The 16607-nt window shown below is 27.1% G+C and overlaps 1 protein-coding gene across 1 annotated transcript; it reads left to right on the plus strand.

Annotated features, from left to right (window-relative positions):
- Positions 1-1793: 1793 nt before the first annotated feature.
- Positions 1794-15949, plus strand: Syx16 (syntaxin 16). The gene is made up of 9 exons (XM_087168057.1): positions 1794-1999; positions 3757-3845; positions 6640-6658; positions 6735-6768; positions 7655-7761; positions 9210-9372; positions 10121-10230; positions 11486-11635; positions 13701-15949. The coding sequence occupies exons 1-9, from the start codon at positions 1901-1903 to the stop codon at positions 13881-13883; spliced, it is 954 nt and encodes a 317-aa protein (XP_087024183.1). The 5' UTR covers positions 1794-1900; the 3' UTR covers positions 13884-15949.
- The last annotated feature ends 658 nt before the right edge of the window (positions 15950-16607 follow it).

The raw sequence follows: 16607 nt of genomic DNA on the forward strand, positions 1-16607 counted from the left end.
ATAATTGCCGAAACGAAAACACATTGGAGAAAAAAGGGGATTTGTAACTCTACAATTAAAACTGGTAAGAAATAAAAAGTTTTATTTCTATATTATAGTTGTATTATAATAGTGCAGTTATTTCATAATATAGTTACATTACTATAGTATAATTATTAAAAAAAAATTTTTTTTTTAAGTTCTTAAAATCCTAAGTATATAATGCTTTATGTAGATAATAAAGTTGTTTGGTTTAATTTCCTTCGGTTAGGCCAGGTTTTCTTAAACTACAGGTTCTAACCAAAAAAAAAAAAAAAAAAAAAAAAAAATTGCCGGGGATCGCCCAAAATAAGTCTACAAAACTTCGAGTGAAAAAATATTCTTCATTGTATGTTATTAAATTATCTTAATCTGGGAACAGAGGATATGGATTTTAGAAAGTGTTACTTAATACATACTAAAATTGCTGTGACGATCGTTCTATTTCTTAAAATTCGTAAGCGTAATGATATTTTCTAATCAGGAATGAATCAGTGAACGAGTATTTGACTGAGTGTGTGACTTAATGAGTCATTAATTACCATCAATGCTAATTTTATAGTTTAGTAAAAAGTGTCGTAATTCATGTGGGTGAATCGAAAGTAGATAATATGAGTCAAAAACTTGCATTTTCATTGTTATTTTTTTAACTGTTTAGTAATTCCGTAAAATTTTTAAAAATGAAATTTTCTGTATTAATTCAATTTTAATCTGTATTTTGTTTTATCTAATTACGGGGAAAAAATATCTTACGTTTTAAATTTAAGAAAAAAAAGCCAAAATTTGCGTTGAATTAGAAAAATAGGACTAAAGTAAAATAAATTCTGAAATGATTTTTTTTTTAAAACTGAAAGACTGCGATACATGTCTAATGCTCTCTCTTTTATAAGGCATTTTAAGTTTAATTTTACCTTGATTTTAGAATATGTTTTATGAATCAGGTATATGATATGGTAATGAAACACACGAAAAAAATACTCTCTAATTTAGTAACTCTAAAATTATTAAAATAAAAATTTATTTTTTCCACACTTGAACTGTAATTTTATAGGGTTTGGACATTGTTTTTTTCCTTGAAAAATATGAAACAAAAATTATAAAAAATATTCTTTATCTTAATGTGATTTTAACGAATGGAAGGTTTGAATTTATTTTCTTTTTAAACACTTTACTGTTTATATTTTTCAATTATTGGGATTTAGTCTCAGTATGAGGTACATCTAATAAGGTAAACACATAGACACGTATAGTTATATAAAAGTATGTATAAATAAAATACGTAAATAAATAAAATATGCTGTATCTATTTTTGTGACCATCTTTTTTCCTACGTAAAATATGTTTTTTGTGGCAATAACACAGATAAACTCGAAAAATCAAAACAGCATATCACCCTTTGACATCTATTGTTGTATGGCGGATCACTGATAATTTATTTTATGATGGTCTAAATAAAAATTTAGTGGTTCCGCTAAATCGATTTAGCGAAAATACTAACATTTTATTCAGATTACTAATTACGAATTTCAGTAGTAATAATAAATGTTAGTAATTCACTGATTCTGTCCCCTCACAGTTATGTAGTGAATTTCATTTCTCATAAAATGGGTGAAATATTGGGATTTTATTGAAATTCAGAAGGGGATTACCTTGCTCCCTCTTGTACCCTCTCCGCTTCACAACATTTGGTGGGCGAAATAATGATACGTTATTTCTCGGCTATGGAAGTCCATTGATGATTCTGAATTTGTCATTTTAAGTGTAACTGTAAACTGTAACTAGCAATTTTGTAAATATTTCGCATTCGCATTTCTGCAGCTGTTTTGTCTGCTAAAAATTTTAAATGTTTTTGTTTCTTGCAATTTTTTTGTGAATTATTAGGATGGCTGCTACTATAAATGTTACTTCGCGAAATCTAACTGATGTTTTTATTTTGATGAGGAACAATTCTTTACAAACAAAGAATATATTTTCAGATCAAGTAAGTCAAAATTATGTAACTTTTCAAATTTAAATAATTTATTGGATATTTGCTACTGTTACAGTATTAAAAGAAAAATTTTTATTTTCGAATTTTATTTCATCAAGTGATCTCTATGTGTTAAACGAGAGTTTATAATTTCGGTAGAAAAAGGCTAAATCCAAAAAGAGAAACAATTATGGGAGATAACGCACTAACAAATTTTCCAATTCTTTTTTTTAAATTTTGGTAAATTCACGTTTATACTTATTCATCGATTGATAGGCAAAATAATAAGACATTCGAGGAACGAACGGAGTAGTAATTATACAATCACAACTGGTAAAACTTTTTATTTATTTATTATTTTAAGTTTGACTGAAACCTATCTAAGAATTTTTTTTTTAAAGATTAGTTTCACTAAATAAATTTGTGGAACCCAACATTGTGCCACACTATTTCTGCCAAAGTACCTATTATTTTTTGATGGAATGAATATACATGAGTGATTTTATGTGTAATTTGTACTATTCTTTGTTATAAACATCAATGAAATGTGTTATAAGATTATCAGTCATGAGGGATATTTAGTAAGGGTATCGTGATCTGTAGGGAGATTTCCGTATCTTGATCTGTGGCAGAATAATCACCAAGTCTTGGCTACTTCCAGGCAGTGGCCCGCGAGAAACAAAGAAAACATCCCAGAAAGGGACCAACTCGAAATATATATCTCGTAGCCACCCCCGGACAAATATCTACATGTTTTTTTTAAAAAATTTGAAAGTTTAAGATCTATTTGGCACCTTGACGATTGTAGTTGGTGCAACAGATCACGATATGGAAATATCCCCTGATCTGTTACGCTAGCTAGAATTGTCAAGTTGCCAAATTGATTTTAAACTTGAAATATTAAAAAAAAGGAGTATGTTGAGGTTTACTTTGAGTTATACCCTTCATTATGGTCCGGTTCTGTGCTGTTATTGTTTTAGTTTCTCACAGGCAGCTGTCCGGAAGTTGCGAAGACTTGGCAATTATTCTGCCACAGATCGTGTAGTTAGAACAACACAATATGTAGAATTAAGAAGTTAATTTTGCCTTTTTTCTATTTTGGCAATTGTGATGTTACTTTTGACAGCTGTCTGTACATGCCCTTTCAATTTGTGTTTATAATGTTTCCTAACTAAATATTTAACTGCTTAAAGTTACAACATCTACATTTATGTTGATATATTTTAATTTTAATTGATGTAGACTTATTATTTTTTTCCTTATTTGAAAAATTTTAAACGCCAAGGTGTGGTTTGCCTGGTAAATATGATATAATATGGTGTGGTTCGCCTAGAAGTGGCAATGAGCTTTATCCTTCTAGTTGGATCCTTTCTGTAAAGATTTTTGCTCTCGTGCTACTGCTTGGTTAGCGCCAAAATTTGGCAACTTTTTGGGCACAGGTTTTGATACAAAAATCTCTCCCCATCACCATTTTAAAACTTACTGTGATAATTCAGATGACAGTGCAACACCAAATATTTGTACTTCTTATTCTAGAGCCCCGTAAGTTGGACTAATTTTCTTAGCTATTGCAATTGTTTACGGCTCTGTGGTTACTTTAAGAGGGTTTAAGGCTTATAAGATTTAGTTGCCTATAGTATAAAAAAACTTCCTTGAAGTTTATTGAAAATAATTAAATTTTCAAAGCAATAGTGTTTTAAAAATAGATATTATCAGTTAGTTAGATATACTAGTTTTGAGTTTGATACATGTTTTGTATGATCTCTCAGATTCTTGATGACAAGGTAGCATTAGTTTCTTCAAGGGAGCTGGAAAATGGACATGCTTTTTCTAGGTCCTTGGATTTACCTCCAATCTGGTTTGTTTGATTTTTTATTTAATTATTTTACATTCTTTAAAATGGCATAAGATTAAGAGAGATCATTTCCTTTCACTTTTTAAATTTATTAAATTTTTATTATAGATTGGTTTTAATGAAAGTTTTTGTTTAACAAGTTATTATTTTGTTGCAAGTTTTTATTCGTCTACCCTGTGGCAGAATTTTTTCGGGCTTTCTGCGACATACCTCTGTAATATTAATGTCTTCTGTAAGATATTTAAAACTAACAAATATACATGTTACAAATTTAAAGTAATTGAAGCGTTTACATCAAAAAAATTAAATTAAATAAATAAAAATTGTGCCAAAATTTTTTTTTTTAAGTGAATATGTGATTTTTTTAAATTCTTATATTATGGGCGATATTCTCGCATTTTGTTAAAAGATAACACACTAATTATTTCATTTTTCGAATTTTATAATTCATCAATCATCTTATTAAAAAAATAAAATCGTAAAATCTGTAACAGTAACTGCCGAAAAAAATAGACGACTAAATCATGCGAATTGGACTCTTCAAAAAGGGCTTACTAAATAATATTGTATTTTAAAAGCTATGTGGAAATCAGTAGTAATAACTACATGAAAAATTAGAACGAAAATTTCCACAGAAAAAAACCCCTGATTTTTTACTTCATTATTCTTTATTTTTCATTATTCTCCTATGAGAATAGAAAAGTCACAAGCATTTCTTTTTTCCCACTCCGATGCGCGAGAAAGGCATCTTTTGAATATAATTCTGAAGAAAAGATAAAATCTTTCGGAAATTTCTGCAGAAATTTTTATTTCCCAAAGGAAAAATCCTTCTGCAAGAACTCAGTAATGTTTTGCGACAATGTTGCCGTGTCGCCATGATTCTGCTATGCGGTTGGTCTAATTTATTAAGTTTTTATTTTATATCATGGGCATTGGTAAAGTACAGAAGCTATATGTATCCCTCAATAATAAGAAATCTCAAAATGTCCTATTAATTCAGTTAAATAAAATTTTTTTTCATGACTTGGATATGATTGATATTTTTAAGAATATCGATTGTTGCTTCAGTGTTTGTTATTTTCAATTTTAATTATTTTTCTTCTAACTTTTAGTATTTTAACTTTACTTTATATCTGTTATTATTCAGTTATTTGTCTATCATCACAAATTGAATGAATGACTTCTTGGAAAACTTTATAACAATAATGAAAACTTTGATAGCAATTAATGGAAAAAGCCTATTTTAGTTCACTATCTAAAAATTTTCTTTGTGCATGTATGTAAAAAATGATACTAGATAAATCGAGTTATTTAAGGTCGTTGGGATTTTACTTAACAGAATAAAATATTTGTAGTCTTTTTTGTCGCATTAAATTTAAAATGTACTGAAAATGATGAAATGTGGTTGAATTGGGAACTCATCTTGAATTCTTCCTATTTTTGGAAAGCATTTTAATGCAATCTGAGTTTGTGAAAATGAATTTTATATAAAAAAAAATTTATAATAAAGTAAAATATTCTTCAAAAGTTTTTGAATTTGAGTTTTAAAAAGGCAAACTTAACATTATATGTTTCATTTTTTAAGTTGTTTAATTTTTTTTAATAATTCTTTAAAAATTTCTAAAAACATGAAATATTATAAAAATAATTCATCATTAGTGCACTTTTTTTGTGTACGTAGAGAAACAAATTTTTGAGAAGTTGTTGAGTAGCAGTAATAAATCAATCTGTACAATACCAGTGAATAGTTGCATTTGAAATGAAAGTTATATTGTTACTTCCCAAAAGCAACTCTTCTGAATTTATTTATAGTTTTTTGGGATAGAAAAAAGAGCGGATAAATTGACTTTTAGAAAAATATTCAATGAAATCTAGGAATTTTACTTTCACTATGGTCACTTTCATTTTTACTGCATTGTAATTTACTTAAATTCTGATAGGTTTTCATTTGTATTTGTAACTCTAAGTTAACTAGAAATTTGTTTAATTTATTTTTCTAATTTTTTTATTGACTCAATGTTTTTTTTTTAAATATGTCATAGGGGCCGTTCAAAAAGTATGTACATCCTGAAGGCGGGGGGAAGGGGATTTGCTATTTTGTACGGTTTTGTATGATGGGGAGGGGGGGAGGTATTATTCAAAGTACGTACATTATAAGCATACACCAAATTTAAATTTGACATTTTTCTTCACATGTATTATACATATGTTTGTTCTTGTATTTTTTTTCCACACGGCGACCGCTTGTTAGAATGAGTAAATCAGTTCTCAAAAATAGTTGTCTCGCAAAATAAAAAAATTGCGAACACCAAACTTTCCTCGAAACTTTTTCTTGTACTAGGTGAAAACATCCTCCTCCAATCACAGCACTGCCGCCGCGAAATTTTATTTAAAACATAATTATTTTAATTTTTATGAAAAAGGGGGGTAGACTAATAAAATGTACATACTCTAAGGGGGGGGGGAGTAAGACCTTATGTATGGTAATGTACGAAGGGGGAAGAGGGGGTTAAAATTTCTCCATTTTTGTGTACATACTTTTTGAACGGCCCCATAGTTATTGAGATCAGTTTTCTATACGATGTGCTTGTTATAATCAGATGTTCATAAAAAATTTTTTATTTTATTTTTTAACTTTGTTAAGCTGAACTATTTATTTAGAACTAAGAGAAATTAGGAATTTTATTTACACACAACTTATTTTTATGGCAATTTTGTTTTTCGTTTTATGTGCTATTCAACTTTTTACTGTTACATTTTAGATTTTTAATGATCACTCCATTTATTTTTGTTACAGGGTTGAAGGCATTGAGCACGTGAGTATACTTTATATTCTGTTTTATCTAAGATAAGTTTTAAATAATTTTTCTGAAATAAACTATTTACTTTCAGGTTCAATATGAAATGAGTAGAATCAATCAAAAATGTAAGTATTAAAAATTGCATTCATCAAACGATTAAATTTTTTTTCAATGTATGTTTTTTTTTTTTTTTTTTTTTTTTTTTTTTTTAATAAATACTGTTTTACTTTTGAAGTTTGAGTTGTCAATTTTTTCCCCTTCAAGAACTGAATTTCATTATTCTTTCTTAAAATGTTGTTTTTTCTTAATTTGGTGGAAACACAATTCTCAGTACGTTTTTCCCTTGTAGTAAGAAATTCTGAAATGAAATTTATTCTATCATTTTTTAATTCCTTGTTACACATTTTTGTAGCACTGAAAACAGAATAATTATTAGAAAAATATATAATCAATTTGCTTTTGCTTCAATAAATAATTCAATATATATGCATTGTTTAGTTTAATTTTGAAATTAGACATATTATCACATTTTATTTAACTTTTTCTCATGTCTGTTTGTGCGGGTAAACATTTCTATCAAAGTTTCAACCAATTTCCATTTAGCTGTAGTATTTAAATTTTAATTTGAGCTCTGTGCCAGATTATAATTCAAGTTTCAATCAATTTCTGAGTACTCGAAACATAATTTTAGTTAATAAAACAGCTTTCCAACTAAGAATAAATAACAAAAATAATAGTAATAATAAAAAAGTTTTGAAAACATCATTTCACTTGTGGACTGAAAAAAATAATTTTAGTTTTTTAACATTCGAAGCAAAATATTAATAGACTCATCATTTTCTCAATATATTTCAGGCAGCATCTTGCCTTTTTTTAAAAGTGTTGTATACTATGTATTTCTTTTTAATTTGAAATAAATTAAATTAAGTTTAGGTTTTTGAAAATCTTTTGTTTTCATTCTATTCAGTTTTATTGTATTAATTTGTAATATATTATTTCCATTTCCTGTAGTGCAAGAGCTGAAAGCTTTGCATGAAAAAACTGTTACACGCCCATCTTTTGATGATTCTGTTCACGAAGAAAAAGAAATAGAAAATATTTCTCAAGAAATAACAAGAGTAAGTAACACAAAAAAGAAAAAAGCTTTAAATTTTTCTGCTTTAAATTTTTATTTACCGTCTACTTGTGTAAGAGTTAATTTATTCACTCCCCCCTTTTATTTAAGTTTTGTTTGTATTCAGTGTGTAAGCTTGCCCTGTTCTTTCATGTTCATTACTACTAAAATTTTTATTTATTCCGTTTAAAAAGTTGAAAAATTTTATCTAAAATTTTTTTTAGAAACAAATATAATTCAATACTTAGTTCTTGCCATTTAATTTAACTATTTCCTCTAAATTAGGAATGAGTTTTTATGGGATGGGAAGAAAGACACGAATGTAAAGAACTACATAATTATATGAATATATATTATATTTATTTTGCATTATTATATGAATGTGATACTATCTAAATAAGTGAGTGCACAAGATCAGTGGGGTGCATATCATTTTGGATAATAAGCATACAATCAGAACTATGTCTATAATTTTATTGCTAGTGATCACATATATCTTATGATCACATACTAGCAATCGTTGAAAAAAATCATACTGATGCATGTTGTGATCTTTATTGATTAATGTTAAGATTTGTTAATATTAGCATTCGATGTAATTAAATAAGCATTAATTTTAAAGGTATGAAAATTAAATCAGAAATCTTTTGTTGATCTGATTTGAGCTCATTCAAAAATATGAAGATGGACAAATTTTTCCCAAAGAGGACAGATTATAAGAAAGAGCTTCATAATGTTACATGTATTCCAGGGATGCCAACTGCTCCTCTTTCTGGAATATTTTTAATAAAGTGGTATCAAATTATATAGTAAAATTCGTTAAAGAGGGATAGTTACGCCTAATTTTTAATAGAGTAACCAGTAGATGAATGTTTTAATGTTGCTTTTTATATGATACTTATAATTTTTGATATGTAGTGGTGACAAAATTACTTAAAATTAAAAATACTAAACTGAAAGTAACTTAAATTTCATTACCGCTAGAAAATACTATTTCACAAAGTGGAGCAAGTTGGCATCATTGGTATTCATCAATTAATTTATTTTCAGTTACAATTAATAACTTGAAAAGTATTTTAATGGATCATTCATTTTGATTCCGATAAAAATAACTGTTATAACATTGATTCAATTTTAATGACTGAACTTTAAAAATAAGTGTTATCCTAAAATAGAATTGAAAGGTTTTAAATTTTTTTTTTAAATGAACAAACAAAATGAATAACAAGTGAAACCTTTCTTCTGGTTGCAAAAGAAACAAAAGAAAAGTTATAATGCTTTTTTTTCTGGCTTAAAATTTAAAAACAAGTATACAATAACTATGCATTATTTTTAAATATTCTTGATTTTAATGTATTATTTCTTGGTATGTAAGTCAAGAATTTGTTGAATAATATTGTAGAAAACTGTAATTTCTAAAATATTATCTCTCATTATGTGAATTATTTTCAGATGTTTCATCATTGTCATAAGATAATTCATCAAATTCGTGAAAGAAGCCGCGGTTCGACTTCTCAAGAGTATCAAGTCAGTCAAAATGTGTTATCCTCTTTAGTCAGCTCTCTGCAAGAGCTTTCAACAAAGTTTCATTCAGCTCAGTCTGAACACTTACGCCGTAAGTTTAATAGTATTTTGATTTCAATTACATTCTAATTTTTCTTTTTTATCATTTGACACTATAAAAAAGTTACAAATTTGACTCTGGTTAACACAGTTTACTTAAAAGTTTTTATGTGGGAAAGAGTTCATCTCTTGAAATAAAATTTTATATGTTAAAAGCCTCCAGAGGCTTATATTTCTGATTCTAAAACACTCTTAAACACCAGTTTTAACTTCAATTATTATTATTATTGTAATTTAATTGCATACATATTTTCAATATATGGAAAGAGATTAAAATCAATTGTATCAACTGGTCTCATTAACTGGCAAAGTTCTTCTACCACCAATCATTTATAGATTCAGATTGAACACTTATGATAAGTTTTTAAATGATAATTACAACCTTTATAAATAAAAAACTAGTGTTATTCATTTTTGCTTGTTAAATCCATTTTTTTCCTTCTTTTTTTAAAAAAATAATTAAGATCTAGGTGAGAAGAATCTCAAAATTTTTTAACGCACCATTTCTACAACAGAACAATGATTCTTCTGTATTTGCTTTACAAGAGGAAAGTTTCAACCAGGTTGAAACTTTGAGTTGTTGTATCAGGTTGAAATTACCTGGTTGTAAGCATCATTTAAAAAGATTATTAGTTTTTAAATGATACTTATAACCTTTATTAATGAAAAACTAATGTTATTCATTTTTGTTTTGTTTGCTAAATTTGACCAATCTAATTTTTTTAATTCTTTTTCTGAAGAATTAAGATCTAGGGAAGAAAAATCTCAACAATTTTTTAACTCACCATTTCTACAACAGAACAATGATTCTTCTGTATTTGATGCTTTACAGGAGGAAAGTTTCAATCAGGTAATAATTTTTCTGTATATAAAAATGAATTCTTTTAATTAATAATTATTTAAAAATTCTTTTGATTGCATTTTTTTCAGGATTCAATTCTATTATAAGTATCATTATTACCTCTGATCACTGAACTGTTTAAATGCCTAATTAATCCTAACACCTTAAATTTTAAGAAGGGCACTATTAACCTTTTTCTACGGCGTCTGATAGTAGTTGTTATTCTGGATCGTGAGTTGTACCAGCTGTAAGTAAATAGTTAAGGAATATCTAAAAACAATAAAAGAAGAAGAAAAATTATAAAATTTTTTTTAAGTGTGTTTTTAACAATGTTCCATTTTTGTCATAAGTTTTTTTTCTTTGTTTTCAAAGAGGAAAAGAAATAGTAAGTGTATTAAGTAAATAATAGTTATTACTAGTTATTGTAGTTATATTTTTGTACAGTTATTTCATTATCTAATTATTATTTTATATATTTCTATACACCTGCTTTATTTTTTAGAAGTATTGAAAATTTAATTAATTGCTGTTTTGACCTCATAAATACCATTAATATTGATTAAAATAAATGTTACTTTACTTGTTATTTACATGAATATCAATGGCCATGATATGATACGAATACCATGATAGGATATTTACATAAATATCAATGACCATGGTATGATTTAGACATCAAAGTCAAGGTGCAGGACATTTAAAAATACACTGCTTTTGTCGCAAGAGACTCATTGTTTTTTGTCTTCCGGACTCTAAATGTTGAGTTGTTTTTTGCTGTATAAAATCTAGCCTGAAGCAACAGTCAGTTGCATTTTAGCTTTACTAAAAAGGCTCCATTACCATTTTTTTTGTCAGGGCGTATGTATCTTTAGGCATGTCCTAGACATGGTGCTAAGAGCAAGCAGAATTCATAATAAGGCAAATAGAAAAGGGGCACATTCTTTTGATCCATTTCCATATCTTTTCATAATTTTCATTTCTTTTGATAGTGTCTTAGTTTAAACTCAAGATCTTACAATTCTTTTTCTCTTCATTCTTGTGTTGTTTATTTGCTTTACTGACTGGAGGTTTAAAAATAAAATATCCCTCTGTTACAAAATTCAATATTACAAAAGAAATGTTTTACAGTAGAAGATAGTGATATAAATTTTTTATAATAGAAGATAGTGCTTTTAAAAAGAATTGTGGTAAATGTCTATATGTGTAATTCTGTACAAAAATGTTTTTACATTTTTTTTCTGAATGTATTTAACTTGTTTTTCAGAGCTTTTTAAGTGCATCTGATCAGCAAGTAATGATTCAAAGTAATAACATTATGGTTGAACAAAGGGAAAGAGAAATCAGACAAATTGTAAAATCTATATCTGAACTTAATGACATATTTAAAGATCTGGCATTCATGGTTGCTGAGCAGGTTGGTATTTTATTTATTAATTTTTGCCTAAATATGCCATTCTTATATTTTGCTGTCTCTTTTCTCATTATAATTTAGAAAAGATCTTATTTTAGGTTTGTTAATCACTAAAATCATTTCTACTTTTAAAATGATCAATCAAAATTAAAACAGTCAGTGTCAATAAGAATTGCTGAGGATTTAGAAATGTAAATGTCAAAAACTGTTTAAGTGACTCAGTAAAAAATAATTAAAGAAGTATCTTATGATGAGTGCATTATATTATATTGCTTGATTGTGTATTTATAGACTTCAATTGTGTAGAATTACAGTATTGTGTGAAAAAGTGCCCCTTTTGGAGAAATTTATTTAAAATAGTTAGGTCATTATTTTTTTGTTTGCAATATTTAGATGTCGCAGATTATGTTTGACAAATTGTTGTAAAATTAAGGTTTATTCTAGAACTTTTTTTGTCTTTGACTTTTTGAAAACTACAACTTCAACAATATCAAACCTTAAAGAACTTCAGTAGTCTCATTGAACCATATCTGTTGGAATTGAAGATGTAGATAAAATACCTCTCTCAATGTCTTATTTATTAGATTGATGCAAATTTTTCCTTCAATATGTATTTTATAATAATGGTTATCTATGGGTAGACAACTTTAGCTTATGAAAATATATTAATTATCTGGGAAAGGAAGATCATATAATCGTATATCATATAATCGTATAAAGGAAGATCATATATCTATATATCTTTTCTTTCCCTACTGTATATTGATAGGATGATGTGTGGCGAATACAATTAAACAACGAGTTTCAAAAACCGTTTTTTTTAAGAAATGTATGTTATATAGCTATGTTTATACTAAGCACATAATGTAATAATCACTATGTAAAATTAAAGTAGAATCCAATTGTTGGAATACTTGGAATGAGAACAGATGCACAAAAAAGATTTTTAAGGTGGACACCATGGTCAATAATGGTCGTGGTGAGGAATAATGAGAAAGAGAAGAGGATAGGCTTGGTTGAGGGGAGACTGGAAGAGTTTTAAAATAAGAAATGAGAAAGCAAGAGGCAGATGCTTTAGAGTCAAATTGTTTGAGAGGTCATAGATTTTAGTCCCAGGGAGTTAGTTCGATGAAGAATTATTAAACATGTCAATCTATTTGTTAAATTACTTGTGAGGGTACAAATGAAACACAAGGAAATGATGTCAAGCTGCTATGTATTTCAACTTATCGAAATAATCTCCATTAATCCTTCACTGCATCCCTTTCCATATTTGCAAAGCTACAGCTTGAAATTGATTTCCTCACCAGGATTTTTTACTATTTGATTGAATACTCAATGTTCCTACTTCTACGCTACTTGAGATGTGGTAGGAAGAAGGCAATAATACATTTCAGTATATGTTGTGATACGCTAGGTCATATGTTTTTTACCTAGCAGACAAGTGTATATCTATGAATATAAACCTATTCATAGATTTACATTTGTCTTTATAAAACTTATACATTCTGACAAAAAATAAACTACACCAAAAGTACCATTTAGAAAAATCTGTAGTTTTCTGAACAAAACTAATTTTACATTTGAAATCCCCACTCTCGAATTATGTAAGATCAAGTACCTGTATAACAGTGGCAAAAAATTGATTTCCAGTGATATAACTATATTTTTCAGCTTTAGTTTAATTTTTAATCTTATTCTAAAGATTATGTGAGTCAAAAGTTTAGGCTGTTTTTAATAATTTAATGAGTGCAATTGTTTCGATTACTTCAATGTATCGCATAATCTGTCCTGTAATTGTGGGTTATTGTTTAGAAGAAACTTTTGTTTAATGCTTTGCTATGCGTTTATAGCTCTTTGATGATAGGTACAATAACTTTTGTACATACAATCGTCTTCCATTTAAATAAAATATCAGACTAAAATAAAAATTGAGCAATATATTAGGCTGAAATTTAAAACTGTTCTTTGTTCAATATTTACATTTCTTAATGTAATCTAATTGTTCAAGTGAATGTAGACTTTGCTTAAACATATGTCATTACAGATTTTTATATTATCATTGTAGGGAACAGTGTTAGACAGAATTGATTACAATCTAGAACAGGTGCAGACGCAAGTTTCCTCTGGTTTGAAGCATCTTACAAGGGCACAAACTTACCATAAGAAGAATAGAAAAATAGTATGGATAATGTTTCTTGCTGCTGCTTGTGTAGTTTTAATGATAATGCTAGTCATTTTTAAGCTGTAGCTTGTCAAAAACTATGTTTTCCCAACTGATGATTTGAAAATCATTTAAAAAGTTGCCAAATAATATTCCTTCCTGTTTTACATTCCAAAGATAGCTCTAGTATATCACTAAGACTCAAATCTTATAATTTTTAAGGTTATTCAACAAGTTATTTAATTTTTAAAACTTTATTCTCCCCATTTTTGAATAGTCTGGTAAGTTCTTGTGAGAAAATTTATTTATAAATGTTAGGTTTATTGTATCATGTACAATTTTAGATCTTGATAGCAGTTAAATGAAAGACTTCCAGTAGAAAATGTGCTATACGATTTCCAAATTATTATTTTATTTAGTTTAAAAAAATGCCTTTTGAAGCACACTTTAATTCCTTTTGTCAGTGATGATTTTCAAACTTGTTGAATAGTCATGCATTTATTTAGCCTAAATGGGTAATAGTTTTTATGAACAATCGATCAAACTTAAAGCAGCTAAAAAAAAGTTGCCATTCTGATTTTTTGCTTGGAGTCTACTGAGCAAAGTATTTTACTTGTCACATTTTTTTAATTATATTGTTTTATCAGTTTTATATTTTAGTAAATAGGTCCCCATGTAATGTGTGAAAATTAAAAGTAGGCTATTTTGAATCCTCATTTGTTTCCTTATAAAGTTTATAAATGGAGTAGTAAAGTATTAAGAAAATAAGGGTTACCTTTAAGTTGCAGAATAGTAAAATTAATGAACATTTGAAATTCTAATTTAAAGTTGCTGAGATGTAGAGATAGTATTATAATTGAAAAATCAGTGTTTTCATCATAGAAAAAAAATGGGTGAGAATTTCTCACCCTTTTTCAAAAACAGGGTGAGATTTCAGAAAGTTGAGTGAGATTTCTAAAAACTATAAAAACACAAATAGACTTGAAAAAAAAATTATTTCTTTTATTATAATTCATTTTTAACGTCTTCTATTTTTTAAAACATTGAACATTTTTGCTGCATCATCATAGAAGATTTTGCCTTTACTAGGTATTTATCCATCTTACATTAGTGCATAAAAAATTTGAACGCCTTACATGAAAAAACCTTACCTACGGTAAACACATGGTTGTAGAGAAATGTGTTCCGAAAGGGGTTCCGTGGTTCGGAAGGGTTGTGTTCTGTTCGAAAAGGTTCTGAACAATACTGATAAACAGGGAAGTTAGATAACGGGTAATAATTTTTTAATGTGAGAAAAGAAAAAAATATGAGAGATTCTCTCATTCTCACGCTGTAGTGAAAACACTGAAAATAATTCTGTAATATTTAGGTAATTGCTATTTATTATGATGCTTATTACGAAAGAATGTTAGTTTGGCTTTTGAAAATTCTGCTTTGCTTTGTTTTTGTTTTTTAAATATTTTAGCCCAACAAGATACTGCTTTTTCTTCCTCATAATTTACAAATTCTGTGTGTTACTAATATGGAATTTACAAAACTTGTAAAGCAAAAAGTAATGGACTAGACTTTTGTGTTAATATTAGAAACCTCTCTAAAACAGTATCCATATTTTATGCTTTGAAACAGGTTATATAAATTTACAAGTTTGTTTCCTTTGATTACATAACAATGAAAGCAGTATTTAGAAAAATTGCAGGCTGTTAATTGTTTTGAAAATATTGAGTAGGTCCTGATTTGTAATTTTATCTTTGAGGCTGAATCTTTAACAGTCAACAGTGATTCAGTGATTTTGTTAGATGAAAGTAAAGATTGATATCAAAAGATATGTGCAGGGAAACAAAAACAAAACGAAAAACATTTCTAAGAGAAATTTAAAATTAAACTAACACTTTTAAATTCTGTGTAACTTTTTATTTTCACACATTTATAGAGCCTTGCTATTAACAATTTGTATAAATGGCAGATTTTGTGAGACGTTTGACTTCAAAACAAGCTCAATCCTATTTTACTTACTCAACTAACTTAAAGTAAAATAATTATGTCTTTATTTTGAAATTTAAATTTTTTATTTTTTAAATATTTTTATTAGTTTTCTCCATAAGTATCAGGGAAATAAAAACTAAATGCTTTTAAATTTTTAAAAAAACTTAAAATATATATATATATATATATATATATATATATATATATATATATATATATATATATATATATATATATATATATATATATATATATATATATATATATATATATAAAAATAAAAATAAGCACTAATGTCTAACTACTTTTTTTAAAAATATGTTATTAATCAAACGTCTGTGATTTTTTCAAGGAAAATAAGGTAATTCATGTTCTCAAGTTCATTAGTAAATTGTCTAAAAATTGTAGTTCTTATTCATTTGTATACATTGTGATTCTTTTTGGTAGCTTGTAACTCTTAGACTAACCTGTATGCAGAAATTTACACCCCCCAAGTAAAGGTACACATTTTTAGAGCATGAAATTAAACCATAACTCAATTTCAAAAATGTTATTTATTTATTTATTATTTAAAAAAAAAACCAAAATTTATAAAAGTTATCTGCATATTTCATATGATTATGAATGAATAACTGACACTCATTCTCTTATGAGAACTAATTCTGAATCCAAGGTGCATTCTTAATCAACATTAAGAGGAATAAAAGCTATCTTGTTTTCCTTTTAAAAAATAACTGACAGAACTTAGTTTTTTCTGAAAATATCTGAATTGGGTAGCTTGTATGAGAGATGTGTTATGTTTTACAAAATTTTGAAAAAGGATTGGAC

This window comes from Parasteatoda tepidariorum, chromosome 7 (assembly GCF_982258835.1).
Source record: "Parasteatoda tepidariorum strain Cologne lab strain chromosome 7, Ptep-v5.0, whole genome shotgun sequence".
Taxonomy (NCBI): domain Eukaryota; kingdom Metazoa; phylum Arthropoda; class Arachnida; order Araneae; family Theridiidae; genus Parasteatoda; species Parasteatoda tepidariorum.